The 13,032-nt window shown below is 43.2% G+C and overlaps 1 protein-coding gene across 3 annotated transcripts in view; it reads left to right on the top strand.

The window, feature by feature from the left end:
• ADAMTS20 (ADAM metallopeptidase with thrombospondin type 1 motif 20) overlaps window positions 1-13,032 on the top strand; it is a 223,301-nt gene that overhangs the window by 94,318 nt on the left and 115,951 nt on the right. For all 3 annotated transcript variants that reach the window (XR_004540714.1, XM_033959656.1, XM_033959655.1), the window contains exon 12: window positions 9,316-9,461. Coding sequence is in view for 2 of the 3 variants with exons in the window: in XM_033959656.1 (XP_033815547.1) it covers window positions 9,316-9,461 (146 nt within the window). In the remaining variant the exon portion in view is untranslated. The remainder of the gene's footprint in view (window positions 1-9,315; window positions 9,462-13,032) is intronic.

Here is a 13,032-nt window from a genome sequence, read left to right as displayed (position 1 = left end):
TGGTGGTGTGAGTTCCTGGGGGGATGAGGGTATGTGTTAAGTACTCTCCATGGCCCATAAGAATCCAGGTCTCTGATGTGGGTGGTATAGCTTAAAGATATCTAATTGATATTGCGATAATGGTTTGAGTTGCATTTCATATTGTAAAACTGATGATGATTGCTTTAATAGACTTGCATTGATGGTCTTCAGTATTTGAACCAATTGTGTACTGTGTGTTTATTTTTTTTCTGATTGCATTTTAATTATGATCAATAAAAATTGTTTGAACATAAAGGGCATGCACACTTTATAGAAAAGCACCAATTCCTGCACCTAACTTCGGGCACCAGCCTTACGCCTGCTGAAACCTGGTGTAAATGCTGGCATCCAAGTTAGGCGCAGTGACCCAGTATCCTATAACTACACGCATAACGTTTTTGGAACACTGCTGACACACCCATGCTCCTCCCAGGACCACACACCCTTTTGGGTATGTACTGTGGGGGGTTGGGCTCCCTGCCTTATGGAATAGCTTATAGCCAGATTCATGCACACATATTAATGAGTGCCAATTAATATTGATAATTGATTGTTGGCACCCAGTTATTGATTAAGAGCTCATCAACTAATTAATTTGCATGCAAATTTCTGCAGCACATCCAAATTTGGGTGCTATGCATAGAATCCGGGGGTTACTGTTTGGGTTCTGCCTACTTCCTAGTGTCTTGGATTGCCCACTTTTAGAGACAGGATGGTGGACTCTATGGTAACGTATGTCTTATGTTCTTATGAAATTAGTTTTTCAGTGTTTCTGAAAGGATCAATGGTGCTTCTAGTGAGTAAAAAAGAGCAGGGCATCACAAGGTCTTGTTTTCAGACTTCTGAAAACTGTCTTAGATTCCTGGTTTGCAAATCTTGTAAACCAGGAAGGGCCCTGCGATGCCTAATGATGCCTGCCTGAAAAGTAGGCTTGGTTAGGGGTGGAGAATAGGTGTGGTAGACTTAGGTGTTGTTAGGTGTCTGAGGTAGTCCCTGATAAATAAGGCTAGGTAAAACCTGGCCTGATATACCAGTGCCTACCTCTAGGATGTCTAGTAATACCTAAGCCTGCTTAGGCGCCGCTAGGCATGATTCTGATTGACCACTGCGCGGAGCGGTGCCTACAAGTTAGGTGCCGCTTACAGAATCAGGCCTTAGTGGTAGTGAATATACCACAGACCGCTAAAGTAAAAGCCAACTATTTTGTGGACGGTGCAGGGGTGGATTTGGCACTTAACTGCCTAAGTTAAGGAGCCATATAGGATGACATAAAAGGCAATCCTATATGGGGTGTCACTTAGGTGGTTAAGTGCTGAATAATCACACTTAACTATTTGAGAGATAGCTGGCTATATAAATTCAGATATTCAATGCTGGTACCCAGACATGACCTGGGAATAGCGCTCTGTGTCAGGGCACCTTCTGAGGACAGAAGAGCCATACTTGTAATGTACAAATGCTGGTTTTGTCGCAGCTTGATTACTGCAAACTCCCTCTACATAGGCATCAACACAGCACTGACTCGCAAACCACAACTAATACAAAACACAGCAATTAGACTAATCTTCAAGGTGAAAAAATATGACCAAATAGCTACATTAGCTACCCATCACAACATCATATATGAAAATTCCACCATGCCACTCATAGATTTATTCAATCCTTCATGGCCCACCCTGAATAGGAATCTTAGTAAGCTTCGGTTGAACTATCCCTCAACAAAAGGCCTCAGATACAAACAAATTTACAACACTATGGGGCCCAAAATCAAAAGACATAGATGCCCAAAAAGCATCCTAAATCAGCATTTGGACGTCCTAATTGCTAGGATGTCCAAGTGTCGATAATCAAAACCGTCTTTCTGTATGTTTAGCGAGGTGTTCCAGCTTCTGTACGTTCAGAGCACAAGATGGGCGTTGTGGAGGCCTGTTATGGGCGGGCTTTGGGCAGTCTCAAGGGCGGGTTAGACATGAACATCTTGCAGCGATAAACATTTTGCAAGACATCCTGGACAGAACTTAGACCCTTCAAAAAAAAGGTCTAGTTTTAAACGTATAAGTGCCATAAACGTGCCCAAACTGGCCAGATAACCACTGCTTTCATCAAGGTAAGACACCTCCACACTCTCTCAGTACTGATGGACCCCCTCACACCCACAAAGATTAGAATACAAACGTACATACCTATCTCCAGAACATCAGCACCTGGTATAGGAAAGCCTAGTAGAGCTGCACACAGGTGTTTTAAGTAGCCTGATGGGTGGGCTAGTGAACCATAGAGAAGAAGACGCTAGAAAATGTGAGCCCCCCCAAAACCTACTCAACTGCAATATAGGTGTCACCTGCAGCCATAAGGTCTATTGGGTTGAAGACAGATTTTGGGGGGGCTCACCATAATCTATGAGAATTCTGGTGAGATGTTTATCTGGCACCCTTTTTGTGAAGTTCACAGCAATGCCCTCTAAGGTGCTCCACTGCTCTGTTGCCATGTCTGGGTGGCCAGAACATAAGAAGTGCCTCTGCTGGGTCAGACCAGAGGTCCATCGTGCTCATCAGTCCGCTCGCGTGGTCCAGGACCTGTGTAGTAGTCCTCTATCTATACCCCTCTATCCCCTTTTCCTTCAGAAAATTGTCCAATCCCTTCTTGAACCCTAATACCGTACTCTGTCCTATCACGCCCACTGGAAGCGCATTCCAGGTGTCCACCACCCATTGGGTGAAGAAAAACTTCTTAGCATTGGTTTTGAATCTGTCCCCTTTCAACTTTTCCGAATGCCCTCTCATTCTTGTAGTTTTTGAAAGTTTGAAGAATCTGTCCCTCTCTACTTTCTCCATGCCCTTCATGATCTTGTAAGTCTCTATCATGTCCCCTCTAATTCTCCTCTTCTCCAGGGAAAAGAGCCCCAGTTTCTCCATTGCAGGACTGGCCCCTCCCACATCCAAATGGTCTTGTTCTGGGTGTTTGGAACTTGGATGAAATTTTGCTCGAAAATATGGTATAAAGATAGACGTCCTGACGGCCTGGGTGTCCCAATAGCCTAGACGTCCAGATGAAGGATTAAAAAAAAAATTATTTCTAAACGTATGTTGGCTTGCCTTTCGAAAATTTGTATTTTCTTACTGCCGACTTTGAACATCTAGTGCCATACGTCCAAATCGGACTTAGACGTATGTTTTTAAAATGCCCCTCTATCATCCATATATATTGTTACAAAGATATGGAACAACCTTCCTATGACCATCAGATCTGAATTGAACTACCTCACATTCCGAAGGAAACTAAAGATTTATCTCTTTGACACTATATCCACCCCAGAAAGTTGATTCCGCACACCCACAAATCACCTTACAACCTCTATGGCACCGCATACACAGTCAGCCACTTAGCATTGGACTATAATGCCATCAGCATCCTCTGCCTCAGAGCATCACTCTTCAAACAGTATTAGTTCATCTCCATTGTACTGTACCTCCTCTCAAACTGTTTTCCTTCTGTAGCATCCTTATACTGTACTAAATTGAATCTCTTTAAATTGCACTGTGAGTTGCCTTGAACCTAATTAGGCATAGTGCGATTTATAAATCTCAAATTAGATTAGATTAGATTTAGGAGCCTAACTTTCAAAGGGGCAGATGCACAAAGCCCCACATGCTGGTAATGTTTCATTTAGACTGATTTTATCCAGTCTAAATGAAATGTTTATTCTGAGGCTTTTGGCCATTGTTTTACCATTCATGGAAGCAGTGCCCGAAAGCCCCATGCCATTTATATCAAAGCAAGCTCATTAGCAGATTCAGTGCAATGCACAGAATAATGGGCTGCACAAACCCCCTGACAGAATACTGACATCTGTCAGTATTGCCCCCCTGCCTTTACCTTTCTGTTAGTGTTGAGCATTGGTCGCTAAAAGTAGGCCGGTGTTTTTCCAGCGCTGCAGAAGAGCAGTGATGGAGTTTTGTGCATCTGCCCCATGTTAGGAGCCTAAAGTCTTGGAATATTATATTGTGCAAATTTTAGTAGTTAAATCATATAGATTAGATTAGTTACTGTAAATCTGGTTTCCTCTTTGCATCTAATTCATGGCTTCCTAAATCTGTCGTGTGGGGGAGGGGAGAGGGACGACCTCACAGCCAGTCATTTTTCAGCACACGCACAATAAATAAGCATGCACTGGAAACTTAGTACATAAACATTTATCTCATGTATGTTCATTACACATATCCTGAAAAATGACTGGCTGTAAGGTTCCCAGGATAGGTATGGGGAAACCCTGATAGCTATACTGCAGATGCTACTTCTGTGCTTGGAATTGAATTTGGGGTGAAGTTCCTTATTGTGATATGAGAGTGATAAATTTTAAACACATTTCCTCCCTCTCTAATTCTACTTCATATTGATAATACTGCATAGTGGCATAAAAATATCAAACATTGCCATGTGATAGTTTTTTCCAAGTACAGTGGTGCCTCACACAATGAACTTAATTCGTTCCAGGAGCAAGTTTGTTATGCGAAAAGTTCGTTATGTGAAACGCATTAAGCGCAGTGACTAACGACTGCCTGCAGTGCCTGCGCGGAAGGATGCAATACATCGGCAGCGATCGTGGAAGCTCGGGCGACTTCGTTGTGTGAAACGAAGTTCGTTGTATGAATCATGACATGAAGTTCGTTGTGTGCAGCGTTCGCTGTGCGAGGCGTTCTTTATGCGAGGCACCACTGTACTATTCATGCAATTGTTAGTTAAGATTAAACCATTAAATTCACATGCCTTATTTCTAATTAACAAATACTTTAATATAATATGTCATATTTTTTGAAAAACGTAATATAATGAATTACCCTGATGTAAGTATTGAACACAGTGCACAGCTTCTATTACACATGCTGAGAACATTTTCAGGGTTTGCAGCTGGTATAGCATGACTGTTTTCTGGAAGCAATAATAAACCTTTTGTTTTGACTAGCTACTATACCATTAAACACTGTACTCTGCAGCTGTGACCCACCATCCTTTTCACAAAGAACCAGATTAAACTGATGTTGCTTTCTGCTTGAGAGAGGATTGGCTTATAGGTCTGAAAAGAAACTAGAATGGATCTATAGAAACTCAACAGAGGAGCCTCTATGTGTGAGTGTGTGTGTTGGCAGGGCCAATTTTAGACATGCTGGGGGTCCAAGGCAGAAATTAATGAGGGGGCCCGTGATCCCCTCTCTATCCTGCACCCTCTCTCTAATCCCCCTCCTGCTATTACTACCACCCAAATGACTTCTTTACACACAAAACACAGATAGACCTTTACCAAATACAGAACTGGGAACTATAAGAAATTAAACTCGGCAAGAGAAATAAAAACAGATATACACTTTTTGTTCTGAACAAAACAAAAGAGTCACCAAACTGACTTCCACAGTAAGGAGAAAAGAGTGCAAAAACAAAAACTGTGGAAACGATGATCTTGAGTCCAAGTTCTTCATAAAATTGACTTGTACAAGGTATAGTAGTATGTCTCAAGTATTACACAGAATGAAATAGTGGTAGGAACCCGACACGGTCCGTGTTTCGGTCGGAAAGACTTCCTCTGGGGTCCAAGGTATGAGAACCACAAAAATCTGATTCCTGTGTATGCGTGAGTGATGCTGTGTCTGGCGTGGCAAACTTGGAATCAAGATCATCATTTCCATACTTTTTGTTCAGAACGTGGAGGGGCATAATTTTTTAAAAAAAATCTAAGTCCCCTTTTGGTCTAGGCCGGGGGTCGGCAACCTGCGGCTCCAGAGCCGCATGCGGCTCTTTTCCACCTTTGCTGCGGCTCCGGTAGTGTGTCACGCAGGTATGCACCTTACAAGTCCAGGGTCGCGGCGGGAAATAGCCATGCTGAGCAGTGAGCTCAGCACATACACAGATGAAAGCCTTGCTTGCTGATTGGTCCGGCGGCCCCGCCCCGCCGTGCCACCGGACCAATCAGCAAGCAAGGCTTTCATCTGTGTAGTGCTGAGCTCACTGCTCAGCATGGCTATTTCCCGCCGCAACGCTGGACTTGTAAGGTGCCTGAAAAAGAAATCATCCTGGCCGGGGTCGGTGTCATGCTCCGGAGATCTACAGCCTTCCTATCTCCCTCTCCCTTCTACCTGCTTCCGGCCACATCCCCTGCTCCGCGGCTCTCTTCGGCAACTCAGCAGCAGCGATCGACACAAGCTTCTGACGTCAGGGCCTACCCTCTGCGAGTCCCGCTTGTTTCAACTTCCTTTTTCCACAAAGGCGGGACTCGTAGAGGGAAGGCCTCGATGTCGGCAGCTTGTCTTGATCACTGCTGCTGACGAGTTGCTGAAGAGAGCCGCGGAGCAGGGGGGTGTTGCCAGGTGCAGGTAGAAGGGAGAGGGCCAGATGCAGGACTCGTGGGTGAGGGAGGAGAAGAGAGAGAGAAAGAGAGAGGGGAGGGAAACAAAAGGAAATCTTTCATACTGGGCTGGGCCGGAGTGGAGGGAGGGTGGAAAGATTCTAGCTACAGGGTGCAGTAACAAAGGAAAAGGGGGGGAAAGCTGAAAATGGAGATAGTGACACAAAGAAGAGAAAGGGTAAGCAGGACCTACTGAATAAGGATAGAGATACAGAGGGGACATGAAGAGGAGGTGAAATAGAGACATAGAAGTAATGCTGAAAAAGTGGGGGGGGGGGAGATAAAGACATTGAAAGGGCAAATGGTGAACATGGCGTAAAGATAAGGACAGAGACAAATGAAGATTCTGAAAAAGTGGTGAGATAGGGATATAGGTGAGATGGACACAAAGAAGGGTGATGCTGGAAAATAGGTGGAATGGTAATTCTGACAGACACAGAAGGGAAATGCTGGATCAAGGAGAGATGGGGCTCAGGCTGGATGGAATGAGGAGAAATGCCTTGTTGGCCCGGAACTTCCTCTCCTACGTCAGAATTGACGTCAGGGAGCGGAATGCTGGTCAGCACAACACTTCTGCAGGGAAAGCTTGGGACGGCGGTGGCTTGGGGGCTGTTCCCCGATTGCGGTGGCAGCAAACCGAGTGGCTTGGGGGAGGGCACGGAGACAGAAAGAAGGGGGAACAGGGAGACAGAAAGAAAAAGTTGGGGGAGAGAATGAGGTCTGGAGGAGAGGAAACATACAGGAGGCTGAAAGAAAGGAAGAAAGATTGGATGCACAGTCAGAAGAAGAAAGTGCAACCAGAGACTCATGAAATCACCAAATAGCAAAGGTAGGAAAAATGATTTTATTTTCAATTTAGTGATCCTGTATATAGCATTAAGATAAGAAACAATATATGCAGTGTTAGATTTGTTTTATAATGGTTTTGCGGCTCCAAGTTTTTTTTTCTTTTCGAAAACGGGTCCAAGTGGCTCTTTATGTCTTAAAGGTTGCAGACCCCTGGTCTAGGCCCTAAATGCTGAAAGTAGAAGCAGGGAAAATGTCCATTCTCAAAAAAAACGTCCAAAAGGAGGTTGTGTTTGGTTTTGGGGTTTTTTTTTAAATTTTATTTTTTATAATGGCCTGCCTCTATGTTCAGCTGTTTAAACGCCCAGACCACCACTACGTCTATACTTACAACAAAATAATGAACCCCAAAAAAGCCTAAGTCCCCAAACCATATCTGGCCCCTGCAACCCCAAACGGCTCCCCTGAACACCCGCCGACCCGCAAGACCCCCCTGCCGACCCTGTGACCCCCCACCGCCCTTACCTTAAGAACGTTGGCTGGCCGGCAGGCCCACCATCCTCAGAATGGCGGGCCTTAGGGCCTGATTGGCCCAGGCACCTCAAGCCCCGGTCACAGGAGGGGCCTTAGGCGCCTGGGCCAACTGGAATTGGCCTAGTTACTTTAGGCTCCTCCTGTGGGCGAGGCCTTAGGTCCATGGGCCCTATCTCTCCCACTGTCATTCTTCCTATCTGTCATATCCTCAACCTATCCATTGCAACTGTTCCTGATGTCTTCCACTTCTTAAAAAACCCTCACTAGTCCCCACATGCCCCTCAACTATCATCCTTCTCCCTCACTTTCTTATCCAAGCTACTAGAACGTGCTATTCAACCCTGTTGCCTGGACTTTCTTTCATCTCAAGCTATTCTTGACTCATTTCAATCAGGCTTTCGCTCACTCCATTCCATGGAAATTGCCCTTGCTAAAGTCTCTAATGACCTGTTCTTGGACAAATCTAATGGCCTCTACTCTATCCTCATCCTTTTCAATCTATCTTCTGTCTTTGATACTGTTGATTGTACAGCAATGCATACACTTTTCAGTGCTATAGAAATGATAAATAGTAGTAGTGGTATTGAAATAACTGTGATTGAAAATTTTGCTAAATTGCTTTTCGTGTACATATTTAGAGTAATTATTGGTTATTTTTGGTTTTAGACTTTCAGTTCCCTGGACAGTATTTTGTAAATCTGAATTCTGTAATGCTCGTTTGCTAAAAGAAAATCAAAGGATAAATTTGGCTGGTTGAGGACATCTGGAGTGGTTACATGTTGGTAGGAATTACTTCTTTACGTTGCCATCTACCAGTGCTATACCAGAAGCCAAAGAGAACAATAAAACAATATGGTAGCCAAAGAACTTTTGATTAAGAATCTTTACCTAGTATGCGTCTTGTAAATCATTGCACTTTTCTATTTGATTTAATAAAGTTCCTTAGGCCCTCTTTTACAAAGGCGCGCTAAGAGTTTTTACGCGGATTTAGCGCACGCTAAATCAGTGCGTGCGCTAACTGCTAATGCATCCGTAGGATAACGTGCATGCGTTAGCATTTAGTGCGCGCTAAAAAGCTTAGCGCACCTTTGTAAAAGAGGGGGTAAGTCTGAATAACTCCTACCATTGCCGATTCATTACAACTTGAATTATCTAGAATGCATATAGTCCAGATAAATAAAGCTGCTGCACAAAGCACTATCCCCCCTTTTTCTAGCGTGGTTTTTAGCACAGGCCATGGCGGTATCAGCTCCAATGCTCATAGAATTCCTATGAGCGTCTGAGCTGTTTTTGCCGTGACCAGTGCTAAAAATCGCACCACAATTATGTAAAAAGGGTGGGGTGAGGGGTATTTTACTTAATATGTTTTAGGGTATTGAATTATATCGGTATAAAAATACCCACAAGTATTTTAAGTCCTCATACTGTGTATGTTTTACTTTGAAATGAGTATGATGCTTTGATGTTATCCATCCTTCTTTGGGATGTCTTTTAGGCACTTCCTTCATTCTAATTGTCAGATCTTATGCAAGAACTCTGTTAACATTCTCATTTCATTGTGTTTTTTAATTGAGCAGCACTGCCATCATGGAGTATGTGTAAAGAAAGAAATGGAACTGCGTCCTATAGATGGCGAGTGGAGCCAATGGGGGCCCTATGGTGCATGTACAAGGACTTGTGGAGGTGGGATCAAAAGTACAAGCAGAGACTGTAATCAGCCTGAGTATGTTCCAGTTTCTTTTCTTTTTTTTAAATCTTTATTCATTTTTGAACTTACAATAAGTGTGTCAATATGTTAAAACAGATTAACAATAAGTATATCACTTAATAATCATCAATAATACAAATGATATATTCTTATCTCCCACCCTTCCCACCTCTTCCTATTATATAATCAATACCTTGTACAATATGTAATCATAAAATTACCCCCCTTCCAGTTTCTTTATGCAGTGATGTGTCTGGTAAGGTACCTGTGTTATGGATAGGGTTACCATAAGGCTCCAGAAACAGGAGGATGGATTGAAATATCCAAGTTTTACTTCCATTGCTTTCAGTAGAAGTAAAACCCAGATGTCTCTATCTGTCCCCCTTACTTCCATTGCTTTCAGTAGAACTAAAACCCAGATGTCTCTATCTGTCCCCCTTACTTCCATTGCTTTCAGTAGAAGTAAAACCCAGATGTCTGTCCCCCTTACTTCCATTGCTTTCAGTAGAATTAAAACCCAGATGTCTTTGTCTGTCCCCCCTTACTTCTCTTGCTTTCAGTAGAAGTAAAACCCAGATGTCTTTGTCTGTCCCCCTTACTTCCATTGCTTTCAGTGGAAGTAAAACCCAGATGTCTCTTATCTGTCCCCCTTACTTCCATTGCTTTCAGTAGAAGTAAAACCCAGATGTCTGTCCCCCTTACTTCCATTGCTTTCAGTAGAATTAAAACCCAGATGTCTTTGTCTGTCCCCCCTTACTTCTCTTGCTTTCAGTAGAAGTAAAACCCAGATGTCTTTGTCTGTCCCCCTTACTTCCATTGCTTTCAGTGGAAGTAAAACCCAGATGTCTCTTATCTGTCCCCCTTACTTCCATTGCTTTCAGTAGAAGTAAAACCCAGATGTCTGTCCCCCTTACTTCCATTGCTTTCAGTGGAAGTAAAACCCAGATGTCTCTATCTGTCCCCCTTACTTCCATTGCTTTCAGTGGAAGTAAAACCCAGATGTCTGTCCCCCTTACTTCCATTGCTTTCAGTAGAAGTAAAACCCAGATGTCTGTCCCCCTTACTTCCATTGCTTTCAGTGGAAGTAAAACCCAGATGTCTGTCCCCCTTACTTCCATTGCTTTCAGTAGAAGTAAAACTCAGATGTCTCTATCTGTCCCCCTTACTTCCATTGCTTTCAGTAGAAGTAAAACCCAAATGTCTCTATCTGACCCCCTTTCTTCCATTGCTTTCAGTGGAAGTAAAACCCAGATGTCTCTATCTGTCCTCCTTTTTCTGAACCATAGGGTAACCCTAGTTATGGAGGACATTTTATATCACTGGCAGAGCGAAGTCTTATTCCAAGTGCTATATGCAAAATGGATGCATGTGGTCTAGGATTCTGCTAGAGAATGAATTTCAAGAATGAAGTTATGCTCCTGTTGAGAAATGCAAGTGATTAAATTTGAATAGTGTGCGGTAGCCCTACAGCTGAGATCATTCAAGTAGATGTTCAGCCTCAGTGACTGACATCCTTTTAAACACTACTAAAATATCTGCATAGTCAGCACCCATATCTGGATAGCAGCCAGTGCAGAATATCTGGATTGAGGGTGATAAGTGCCACTATCTGGTCATCAGCAATATTTGGTCTGCTGTTCAGATAGCTCACCACATTACATTAGGACAGATTTTTTTTTTTTCTTTCCTTAAACTTTATCCATATAGTTGTCTGGTTAGCAGGCTGTATATTGCCACAAACCTGGGAATGTCTCGAGACTTCAACGGGAACTCATGGCAGCCATGGGGCATGAGCATAGGAAGATCGTTCCTGCCCCGCTTCACCACTAGACCACCAGGTAAGGTTCCAGGGATGCAGGAGAGAGGCAGGGGGTGGGTCAGAGCCGGCCAAAAAGTTATTTGTGGTTTTTCGCGGCCCGGCTCTGCACCTAACCCCCACAGATATGGAGGGAGAAGTGTAGTACAATTTTTTTGTTTCTTTGTTTTGTACAAGATTTTCTCCTAACACAACACATACTAGAGATCTAATAGCTGTATCTGTAATATACAGTTTAGAGGTTGAAATTGTCACAGATATACAGTACAGGGATTCAAACAGGGATTGGACAGATTCATGAGGGAAAAGGGGGTCGTGGGGTACTGAGGGAGGTGCTGGGGTGTTGCATAAGTATAGACAGCTCACCAGGTCGTGCAGGTGCAAGGCCGGAGGGTTAGGACATTGATGGGAAGATAGGACTTCAATGAGAAACCTAGGGGGCAAGGGGGCCCCTTCTAGTGATTAAGGCAGGTCATGACCTGTTGGGCCGCTGCGGGGGCGGACTGCTGGGCGGGATGGACCTCTGGTCTGACCCGGCAGAGGCACTGCTTATGTTCTTATGTTCTTATATAGTACAAGATTTAGCTTTTATTCTAAGATGACACATACGGAAGATCTTGTTTCAATATACATTTCTTTGTAATCTATCAGTTGTGGGGGTTAGATGAAGAGCTGTTTTTATTGCTTTCCTAAAGTTGAGGAGTCCTTCAAGGGATCTTATCTGCGAGGGCAGTTGATTCCAGAGGGTCAGTATGAAGTGGGAGTAGGAACGTTGTTCAGCAGTTTGCATTTATTTATTTAAAAATTTTATAGCCCGCTACATCCACACTTCTGAGCGGGTTATATAACAACATTCATAATAACTAATGTCAAACAAATATTCAACATACAATTAAAACATACTAAAATGTACATTTTTTCTTATATTTACTATATTGTATATACAGCAACTTAAAAAAAAGGCCTGTCTGCCAAAAAGTCAAGAAAAAAATCATTTATTTATATTCCCTCTCAATTTATTTATATTCCCTCTCAAATAACTTAGTTATGTGTTTTTCTAAATTGCATCACATCTGAAGACTGCTTAATTTCAATTGGTAGCAAACTTCACAGTACTACTCCTTGTATTGACAGCATAGATTGACGAATTCTAGTTGATCTTACCATATTCAATGATAGAATTTCAAGTCTCAGGTTACATACATCTCTATAGCTTTATGGCAGTATGTCTTTGAGGCCAGAGCTGGAACTCTCAGGAATACAGCCACACCCAAGAGTTACAAGTAAATCAACAGCTTTAGTGCAATTAAAAATAAGGCTTTTCCAAGTCTGTTCTCCCCACAGGCTGGATACCTTAAGCATACAATAACTTGGAGTTTACTGTAGTTTCTTTGAACATTGTCTTTGACAGGCTCCACTGTTTAGTATATTCTATTCTCCCCTCTTGTTTTCTGTAGCCTGACCTGGACATAGCTTGAACAGGTTAAATACACAGTCACTTCTTCATTCCAAGATTCCTGTAGTCTCTCTCTCTCTCTCTCTCTGACACAGCTTCACAGACTTAGTCAGCACACAGTCTCTTAACTTGGAATTTCCAAGGCAAACTTCTCTTACTTCCCTGAAGCCTCTACTTCTAGCAAAAATGGGGGTAACAATCTTCTCTGCTGAGGGCCACTCCTCTTTTCTAGGCTCTCTCCAGGTCCCCCAGCCAACAGGAACACCTTGGATGGATTCTTTTACCCGAGGTCTCCATAATCTGTCCTGCTCCAG

Source organism: Geotrypetes seraphini, chromosome 9, assembly GCF_902459505.1.
Source record: "Geotrypetes seraphini chromosome 9, aGeoSer1.1, whole genome shotgun sequence".
Taxonomy (NCBI): Eukaryota; Metazoa; Chordata; class Amphibia; order Gymnophiona; family Dermophiidae; genus Geotrypetes; species Geotrypetes seraphini.
The sequence above is the reverse complement of the archived record's forward strand: the minus strand, read 5'-3'. Positions and strand labels throughout refer to the sequence as shown.